Raw genomic sequence first — 10,628 nt, forward strand, 5'->3', positions numbered from 1 at the left:
TTTTGGAATAGCTATTTTGATGTCCGGTAATAAAAAATTGTATTATGTGACGTTACCATGTATTTGGTAAAAAATAATGTTTTCTCATTAGGATCTACCTAGGATATTTTCGGCTTAAATTTTATACTGTGAGACACACGTTTCTGTCTATGATAAATCATATTTTCAGGATTTATAAATTTGCGTGAAAATTTATTTATATTTCGAATATTAAAAATCAAAAGCGCGTTTTTTTTTTTAGATATTACGTAGGCATTATATATGGTAATAATATCAAAAATAATTCGGGAAATACTGATGAAAAACTGATATACGACATGTCTTGTTTTCGATGAAGATTAAATTTATATGTTGCTCTTGTATGCTTTAGGTATCCGTATCGGTATGATGTAAACGAGAATCTCATTCTCGAATTTCCAATACATATCAAATTGCTTCCTGCTATATCGTACATTAAAAAGTGATTATTCCGCGATTATATTATAGGTACATACAGGATTAATATTTTATTTTAACGCATGGATTTATGCACAGCATATCAGATATGCGTTTTTTACGCTTCGATACGTGTTCAATTTCATGTATTAATTTATTCCGTGTATATTATACAAAACATGCGCATTTGTGCCCATTTCTATCAATGTAAATTAATATAACTTTAATCTAATGGTTCTATCAATGCAGTTTCTAGTTCTAATATTCTTATAGAACTAGAAAAAGATAAAAAATAAGTTAAACTGAGATCAAAGTTAATCTGCATTGATAGAAATGGATATTAATGGATTAATTAATCAAATTTCATAATTTTATTTAATACAAATTGTATTTATAGTTTCAGTGCATACGAGCGTGCCTTCTTGTATTCTCGTTAATTGCCGCGTTAATTGCTGATATCATATAATTATATATGATACATCGACGTAAGGTAGATTATGACGTCGGTTACTCGATTTCCATGTTTCTTATCAGTTCCGTCGAACAGCAAAGTCATACATATTAATTGCGGTTCAGACGTGAAAACTGGCACATATATTTTTCTTTCTTCGTTGCAATACGCAGCTATGATATTCGAAGCGTGCCTGTGCGTTGGTCTCGCTCTGCTCTTTCGCAAACATACATACCAAAGATAGCTAACTTGGCCCACGTGGGCGGGAGCTTCCTCCGTCCCCCCTTCGCCGCTGCCTCTGCTCCATGATATACATATTTATTGTCATCGCACGTCTGCGGTATGGTATACGCATGCTCAAGTATCGAAGATAAAAGAGACAAGGAAGAAATCTTATATGAAAGAACTTAGCCGCTAAAGTCTCGCAAGAACTATATAGTTGGACAGTTCTTGAAAAAAAAAGAGATCTAAGGAAAACGACACTGCTTTTCAGTATTTCTAAATTTACAACATCTTTTTTGGGGTACAAAATCGAGATTTGACCGGCAACAGTAGCTTAACAATGCAAATAAAAATAACGTAATATTATATAAGAATGCGTAATTCAAGATCGATTTTCTAGGGCTGAGTAGCCGTACCCCAAGGTTTCGCATGAATCAGACATATATATTTTATCACAGGGACTTATACATTCTCGCATGCGCGCGATTTCTTGTAATGAGAATGCGCGTGACCAATGTTCTCAAAAATATCTCACACACATACGTAAATTTTAGTGCTCGGCTCTCTCATCGCGTATATATTTCATTACACACTATAATATATACGATGATTAAAGAAAATTTTAGAAACATTTCTACTTACAATGTTATTTAACTGCTTAAAACATTTATTTAGCGTGCCAATTATTTGTACGATATTTCTGCAGTTTCTCTCATTTCTGTAACAAATATAAATCAACCGCGGATATGTAAAGATATAAATTACATTTTTATTAATTTAAGAATTTGAGGATATTTACAAGTATTTTTGTGTGTTCAGGAAACTTTATCAGTATTCTGACAGAAAACGAAATTATTAAACAACGTGAATACGCGCATGGAAAACTTCGCCTTAAATCGCTTAATTAATAATTACAAGAAATGACATCAGTAATGTGTTAAAATAGATAATAAGATGCTATTAATTCTGAAATAACTTCAATAACGATATGAACGGTAATAAAAGACGTAAAAATGTGTGTGGTCCCCAAAGCGCGTCCTGTGCCGCTTCTAGGCACGATACTGTGGAGTTGGAGACTGTCACGTGATCGTTCATACGCACGCGCGCGAAAACGGAGCTAGGACGCTAGGATGATCGAATTGGTTCTCACGGTTTGGGAACTGGGAACTGGGAACACTGACCGCGTGGCCCGCGTGCAACGTGCGACACTGCTCACAGTTGAGTCACAGTAGCACGTCACAGTCACAGTGCTGTGCAGTGCTGTGCGCCACGACGACGTGCACTGTGTAGTGTGTACGTATGTCGAGGGCGTTTACGTACGACATAGTAGATCGTAGGTGACTCGGGTGACCGTCAGCGACGCGCACGTTGTCGGTCGGTGTTGACGAGCTCGGGATCAGCGGAGTCGACGGAATATGGCAGCTAAGATGCAGCTCCCGTTCGAGCCACCGAGCTCGGCGAGTTCCGAGAGGTATGCGCGAGAAGAGTCTTTTCCGTAATTATGCAGCATATTTTTTTTCTTGTCAACGTTTATTGGAAATCAATGAGTATTCTATTGTATGCTCGTTGAAATTTTTAGTGAGGACGGTGACGTGTGCCTGGACGACCGCGAGATTTTTCTCGCCGACGAGTTGTGCGAGGATGTCGAGCATTACAGGCACTCCGACGTCGGCACGCCGCAATCTCCGAGGCCACCGTCCACAGGTAAATCCCATTTATTGCGGGCTCTCTCGCGAGGCTTCTCAACCTGATATTCCTGAAGAACGACTTTATATCACATGCACAAGAGAGTTCAGTTTAATTTCACATGTGGTAGCGATTTATTTTATTTGCTAGCAAAACCTGTCAGTAGAACCTGTTAGCAGAACTAAGTAGTAAAAGATATCCTCTTATATTGATGTACCTGATGATAAATTTCTTACATATGTGCAAGTGCATAATTCAGTTTATTTATATGTAGTTGATAAGGAAATGGTCCGTAACATATTAAGTCAGTTATCCATTGACAATCAATTATCTTAATATAGATTGCATCGGGAATAAAAATATCTTATCAGTGAATGAAATAATTGTAACGAGATAAAATATGAGCTTATGCTTTTATAAGTAACGTATATGAATATAATGTATAGTTTAATACATCCTATATTTAAGTCCTATATAGATGCACTGTTTACAGAATCAATACTTCCATGAAGCTGTACCTGTAAAAGGAAAATCAAACAATCCAATGCCCCTTAAGTTCCTTAATGAACTCCTAGAGGACAGCCAATACAAAATATATAGAAGGTTCTCTTCCTTTAATCCTATTCCCATTCCTTTTATTAATTAAATCCTTTCACAGATCATAAAAAATAAAAAAAAATTATATATGCATAAGGGATAAAAATAAGTATTGATTATTACTTAGAAATAACGAAGAAAAGTATATTATATAATTATAACAGGTTCTCAAAAATCACCACGATCACGCAGGCAGCGCACTACTAGCATGTCACAATCAAGTAAGAAGACGTCCGCGGAATCTATTCTCAGGAGCAAAACGCGAACCATTTATACAGCTGGTAGACCGCCTTGGTATAATTCGGCCGGTCAACAAGTAGAACCTTTTGTAATTGGTTAGTAGTATTTATTATTAATTTAATTTAAATTGCTTTTTAATTTATAACTCGATACGTGATTTAAATTTTCTATATGAAATAAATTATAAACTTTTATTATTGGGGAATATATTTGCGATAGGTATCTGTGGAGGCAGCGCTTCTGGGAAAACAACAGTGGCAACTAAAATTATAGAATCTCTGGACGTACCGTGGGTGACCCTTCTTAGTATGGATTCCTTTTATAAAGTGCGTAAATATTCTGATCAATAGAGTTTACTAGAAATATCTTCTTTTACAGTTTAACAAATTTGTCATTAGCATGATGGAAAATAATATGGCTGTAGACATTACTGAATATTTGTCTTATAGGTATTAAACGAGAAGCAGCACGAGATGGCTGCACACAACGAGTACAACTTTGATCACCCTGACGCTTTCGATTTCGAACTTCTCAAGACTACATTGCAGCGTTTGAAGGAAGGACGCATGGTAGAAGTTCCTATTTATAATTTTGTAACGCATCGTAGAGAAAGTAGAACGGTAAGTTGATTGGTTGCGGTTTTTACTTATCATGTAAGAAATTAATTTGTACAAGTTCTTTTTTTTCTTTGCTTGGAAGAAAACCATGTATGGCGCCAATGTCATTATCTTCGAGGGAATACTTACGTTTTACAATACGGACGTCTTGAAGGTAAATCGGTAAAAAAAGATAAATTAATTTTAAAGGTTGGAAAAAATGTCGAAAGTGAGTAACAAAATAGATAAACGTTTCATCAAGCTGTGCGACATGAAAGTTTTCGTCGATACTGATGCGGACGTCAGACTGGCCAGGCGTTTACGAAGGGATATTTCACAAAGAGGTAGAGACTTGGAGGGTGTATTAAAACAGTACAGTAAGCACGTGCAGCCGGCTTTTTATTATTACATAGCGCCTCTTATGGTTCATGCGGATATCATTGTGCCGCGTGGAGGAGAAAACGAAGTGGCGATTGAACTAATCGTGCAACACGTTCATACTCAACTTCAGTTGGTGAATTTCTAACTTTTATTTTGCACTTTATTACATAATTATTACCGGTTTTAACGATCTCTATGCCACTTTCAGAGAGGCTTCAAGTTAAGGGAGAAATTGGCGCATTCGTATATCGGTCAGCCGTTGCCTTCGTCTTTGTACTTACTTCCGGACACGCCACAGATAAAGGGTCTTCACACGTTTATACGAAATAAGGAGACCTATAGAGATGAATTTATTTTTTATTCTAAGCGCTTGATTCGTCTAGTCATCGAATATGCGTTGTCTCTACTGCCTTTTGAGGTAAATACAAACGTACAGGAACATTGTTCAGTGCTATTTGTCTGTTTGTTTGTCGATTTCTCGTTTTACCAGTCCTTTAAACTGATTTTATTATAATTATTGCAATTTTTATGGATAAGAATTGTAGGCCAAGCGCCTAATTTCTGGGTATGTTATAATATATCATTTTTATATGAAGGATGTAACTGTCGAAACACCGCAAGGGGTGTTGTACGGTGGCAAGCGAGGTGCAACGGACAAGATATGCGGCGTGTCGATATTGCGCGCCGGCGAGACTATGGAGCAGGCTGTTCGGGACGTGTGCAAGGATATACGCATAGGAAAAATTCTTATCCAGACTAATCAGCAGACTGGCGAGCCCGAAGTAAGTGAACTTGAAGATTTTTCCTTCACAAGTATACTCTTGGTCGCAGGACGATAAATTCATTTAATTTCTTGTATCTAGTTATATTATCTCCGATTACCAAAGGACATTAAAGACTACAGAGTAATATTGATGGATGCCACTGTTGCGACTGGTGCTGCTGCTATTATGGCAATTAGGGTGCTTTTGGATCACGACGTTGCTGAGGAAAATGTGCTGCTGGCGTCATTGCTGATGGCCGAATCCGGCGTACATTCGATTGCATACGCTTTCCCGCGAGTGAAAATCGTTACCTCCGCGTTGGATCCCGAGATAAATGAGAAGTTCTATGTACTGCCCGGTATCGGCAATTTTGGCGACAGGTACTTCGGCACTGAGCCATCTGATGATTAAGGTGATTTATAGATCTCTATTTAAAATTCTTATATTCGCTACGTTGTGTAAATTGTGATACAAATGTAGATATCAATAATCTATCACATCTTTAGCAAAAATTACGTTATTTTATCACTTTTTATATATGTGCCTCATCCTTATTAGTTTTATCTTACATCTATGACATTCAAATCAAGATCAGCTTTTCTACTGCTATTTTCATATGCGTTGTTGGCTTTAAATGTCAACTTGTGCTTAAAGAGGCGTTGTGCCAACACCACCGGTTTCCGCGATATCGGCAGCAGTGCCACGCAATTGTCTGTAGCCTCGTGAACTAGCTCGATGAGAGCGTCTCCACGAATCCAGATTGCTACCACCGGTATTGCTTGGCGGGCTCAGAAGATACGTTATTAAACGGTCCAATGCGGCCAAGTCTTCGCTTGTATTGCCAGAATTCGCTAAGTTTTTGTGCGACCGTAAATCTCCACTCATCATTTCCTCGACGTTTCCATTATCTTTTATGTTGCCTCTACCCGCGGTTCCGCGACCATGAAGACCAAACCGAGAGCCAATCTATAATCGTTTTAAAAAACTGTTAAAGAAGGCTATTAAAGAATATAAATATATACTAATTTATATATTACAAAATTTATAATAATTATTTATAATAATTAGATATTATTACAAAATATTCAAATTGATGTGATATTAATACCTCTTCCGGTCCATGTTGCCCATAACTAAGTCTTTGTACTTTTCTGAAAGTTTCGTCATTTATCGCTTCTCTGACTGCTTCGTTTAGCGTACGTTCCAATGCTCGTTGTTTAGTTTTACTCAGCCCATCGTAGAAACTAATTCGAATGAGTATTTTAATGGGGGAAATCATTACATTTTTAAATTAATTATAATATATATAACATAATTAACTATATACATTATAATCATAATATATATAGGCTGCATTCCGATATTTACTGTCAGCAGCTGTCAGTACTGAAAATCTATAATATACGTGACGTAAAATATAGAAAAATATAGATTTTTAGTACTGACAGTGAATATCGGAATGCAGCCATTGTTTTACGTTATTATACTTATGACTCGTATAGGTAGAATAAGATATAGTGTAATGTCATAATTTTGAATATTTACACTTGCAGTTATCTTTTTACCTTGAATCCAAGGAACTGTTATCTCTAGAGATATTCTTATCGCGAACCAGTCGGATGTCGTGCTCCCAGAACCGACGCAGTTCCGGTGTGGACGTGTACGGTGCGGCCACCTCTTTAATCTGCGGTCGCAAGCAAGTGATTACGATAAAAATAAAAATAACGTATATGCGATAAGAGCGGATTACACATATTATTTATCACAATCGGCGAATTTGTCGTATCGCGATGTAATTTGCGTAAGCCGATGGTGAAGTTGTAATTAACGACGCCACGTGTATGTCGTGTTAGTGACGTAATAATACGAACGATGCAAATTACAGCCGCAATTTGCGATTGTTCTCGGCCATTAACGAGCTATGTCGCGTGCTAACTTTAATTACCTTCAAGACGATTATCGCCGTAATAAAGATGCACATTACGTTGATAAACGTCAGACACGCGCTGATAATGCCGTTGCAGAAGAACTCGACGGGCAAGTAATCACTGTAGATATATGTATAGGAACTATTAAAGTTTGTGTAAGATTCGCCTTTGATATGGGGCATTTTTATAGGCCGATATATGAGCCATATGCATCCCAGAGCCCAAAATAAGCCCTGCGAAAAATAAAAACGAGCTTTCAGTTCGATCAATGTAATTACACTAATCATTGATGACTGCCTGAACAAAGAAGAGAGAAAAACAGATATCTTTAAACAGCATATGTCTAATTATTATTATATAGGCTTTATTTTTTACTACGATATATATGCATATTGTTTTCTTACGCAATTAACGACTGGCGGTAGTAATGAAGCTGATATGGCGACGCCAATTAACGGTCCATTGCTGCCTTGCAGTAAAGCGACTGCGACACCTGTGCCAGACGGAAGGGCCCAAAGAACACCCATCCAGAGCGATCTATAGTTGCCTCTACAGGAATTGTCACTTTCAGATAAAATTTATAATTATATTCGATTTTATATAATTAAAAGCTGCATGAAATCTACTGCGTTATTATTAATAGTAGCATGTCTGGTCTGATTTTTCTGTGATATATCCACCTGCCCTTCATTTCATCGGTCGGCCAATCATTATAACCCCATGGCATTTCGGTTGTACCGAGGATGAGGCCAAATATGAAGCCGAAGAGTATTGATACGAAGATACCGAGCATCAAGCTCTTCAGGCCGACCAGTTGCAGGTCTCTGTCGGCTATGATCGTCCCGAAAGTCAGAGACATCACAGGTCCCTTTGATCAACGAGACGATCAAAAGTGTGAGGTGACGCGCGAACATTGTTTGACGACTAGCAAAGTTGCATTAAATTTTACCATGAGGGGAGAAACCAGCATGGCTGCGACGACATTGGTTGCACTGTTCTCGACGAGACCAAGTGCAGCGAGGCAGCTGTAAGATCGTAATTTTCACATAGTTGACTATTGTTAACACAACTTACTTATTGCGGCAAAACGTCATAAAGTCTATGTTTTATGTTCGATATTCTACAATGCCTTCAATCCGAAAAATATGATAAAATAAAAATCGCTAAATGAGTGACAAGAGGAATTTTAAAAATAACATTAGAGGACTGTTCTCTCGTGGTCACGGACGAACTTACCGGAAATCTGTTTTGATTACTTATTTTATATAGAGATAATGTATATAAGGGTAATAGGGGTAGTTTGGCTTTTCTTACTCCGCGGTTAATACCAGACACATGTAATCGAAAGTAAGATCACCGCCACTGCGAACGCCATCGACCACCTGTTTCACCGTCAATTTCGATCTGATAGATCCCACGAAATCGTTCCAAGCGTTCTTACGGTCCTCCGATTCTTTCCGTCTGATTGGCAGGAAACGCGTGTCAGATAATATCTCACAAATGTATCTCCGCTCTTAAATCTCATTAGCAAAAGTCAATTAGAGAAACCTGCGAGCAACGTCGTCCTTGACAGCCAGCGATCCTGCACCGTTCACACCGCTATACGTACATTGCGTCGGGATTACGCTAAAAATAAAAAATCAATAGCCAAAGTCATGACTCCGAGCGCATTGGAGCTCGCTCGTGCGATTTTTCTTTTAGCTCAGCGTAAAAATCACCTTACTATCGAGTTCATTTTAACGCCGATACCCATCTCGGTGAGGCAATGTATGCAATTTTCGCAGGGTTCTCCGGCGGGCACCGGAAATATTACCTTTCACCAAAAAGCCAGTTTGCATTGACATTTGGAAATATATATAGATAAAAATGTATCCGCAACTCTTACCATACCTCATAATACATGTCTTCCTTGTCCTTGCACCACACGACGTGCTCTACTCTCAGTTTTTTGAGAAGCTCTTCCAGTACCTGCGAAAGTTGAGCAAACCATATAATTTGATAAGTATATATGAATCTCGATCTGAAATTGAATTGTAGAAATATTTCCGAAAAAGATCCTGATTTTTTTAGAAACTAAAAAGTTAGTAAAGAAATTAATCTTGAAATTAAAAGGGTCAAAGAGAAATAAGAAATCTATAATTACAACGAATATGTAACTGCTTAGCAACATATCCCTAATAAAAAAAATTCTCAGAAATTTTGTAAGAATTGAGACTGATGAAAAATTCTGAGACATTTTTCCACCAGGGTATATTTTATTTATTCATAATTTTGATAGTTTACCCTGATGAAAATATTTTACAAAAAATATAATACAATTTTACTGAAATGTATTTAAAATTCTCTCTCAGTTGACCCCATTTCATTATTATTCTACCAATATTTCAGTAAAAATTCATTTTTCAATTAAATTCAGTAAATTTTATGATATCTAATATCTCAAAAAATTTGTTATTATATTTCAATTGTGTAATTTAACTTTCTTTATATTTCACAGTATTATATATTACATTTTATAAGGGAAAAAAATTATGATTTATTTTGAAATATATTAAGTAATTTTCCAATAACGTTCATTTTACTTGTCATTGATTTCATAGTACTTTCAGCAAAATATTTCCATCAAGGTATTATAATTATCTTTTGTATCTTCATACTGCGTAACATCTATATCTTTTAATATTCTCTATACTGTTACCGTTTCCATCGACACGAAAACCGGCGTTTTCGATCGCGAGGGGTATCCGCGAGAACGTTTCCTAGGTTCAACGCCGACGTCGATACCGACGTCGTCGTCGTCGACATCGTCGTCACCGTGACCACCGTTTTCGATCGTGAGTAATTGCGCGCGGGTTTTCGCCTCCTTCAGACGAAGGTCCACCTTCGGCGCCGCGATCTTATTCTTGCTCTTCTCGATCTTCTTCGAGCACTTCAGCGGCACGCCGAACACAAGTTCGTGCTCGTGGCTCAGAGTGGGAATGCAGACCAAGAATACGACACCTCCGGGCATGTTTGTTCCGCGTCGACAACTTTATTGCACGAGAATCACTCACGCGATCTGCCTCGTGCGATCGCCAGGGCTGTTCTGCCTGGTTCTGCCTCGGTTTCGCCGAGCGATCTTTCGGAAGATCGAAGACGTAATTCATTCATCGGCCAACGATAATTGCTTTATTGCCTGGCTCGTAATTGCCCCGTGAGTGAAGATGACTTTACGATGCTGTCGGACGGATGTTCGGACGGTCGTGACATTAGAAATATTCGATACGGCGATTGGAAATATTCTTGCTTGGAAGTACTCGAATTAAGAATTATATAGTTACAGAAACAT

At 37.7% G+C, this 10,628-nt stretch overlaps 2 protein-coding genes across 5 annotated transcripts; one reads left to right on the plus strand and one right to left on the minus strand.

Moving 5' to 3' along the window:
* Positions 1 to 1,703: 1,703 nt before the first annotated feature.
* LOC139778626 (uridine-cytidine kinase-like 1) lies at positions 1,704 to 7,472 on the plus strand. 4 transcript variants are annotated; one of them, XM_071716671.1, is made up of 11 exons: positions 1,704 to 2,603; positions 2,688 to 2,812; positions 3,556 to 3,726; positions 3,851 to 3,957; positions 4,081 to 4,251; positions 4,331 to 4,402; positions 4,490 to 4,741; positions 4,817 to 5,026; positions 5,205 to 5,390; positions 5,472 to 5,784; positions 6,027 to 7,472. In XM_071716671.1, the coding sequence occupies exons 1-10, from the start codon at positions 2,524 to 2,526 to the stop codon at positions 5,781 to 5,783; spliced, it is 1,686 nt and encodes a 561-aa protein (XP_071572772.1). In that variant the 5' UTR covers positions 1,704 to 2,523; the 3' UTR covers position 5,784; positions 6,027 to 7,472. The 4 variants fall into 4 exon arrangements, with proteins under 4 accessions (XP_071572772.1, XP_071572771.1, XP_071572770.1 ...); XM_071716670.1 differs by having other exon boundaries at positions 1,705 to 2,603; positions 6,926 to 7,472; XM_071716669.1 differs by having other exon boundaries at positions 1,705 to 2,603; positions 5,472 to 7,472.
* Positions 5,799 to 10,323, minus strand: LOC139778630 (uncharacterized). Its single transcript, XM_071716681.1, has 12 exons — positions 9,999 to 10,323; positions 9,191 to 9,268; positions 9,019 to 9,113; positions 8,849 to 8,926; positions 8,615 to 8,761; positions 8,250 to 8,325; positions 7,981 to 8,168; positions 7,705 to 7,849; positions 7,318 to 7,533; positions 6,938 to 7,056; positions 6,481 to 6,616; positions 5,799 to 6,338 (listed from the first exon to the last, which is right to left on the minus strand). The coding sequence occupies exons 1-12, from the start codon at positions 10,308 to 10,310 to the stop codon at positions 6,021 to 6,023; spliced, it is 1,908 nt and encodes a 635-aa protein (XP_071572782.1). The 5' UTR covers positions 10,311 to 10,323; the 3' UTR covers positions 5,799 to 6,020.
* Positions 10,324 to 10,628: the final 305 nt, after the last annotated feature.

Source organism: Temnothorax nylanderi, unplaced genomic scaffold (genome assembly GCF_030848795.1).
Source record: "Temnothorax nylanderi isolate EJ_2023f unplaced genomic scaffold, tnyl_v1.0 TNYL_tig0190_pilon, whole genome shotgun sequence".
Classification (NCBI taxonomy): domain Eukaryota; kingdom Metazoa; phylum Arthropoda; class Insecta; order Hymenoptera; family Formicidae; genus Temnothorax; species Temnothorax nylanderi.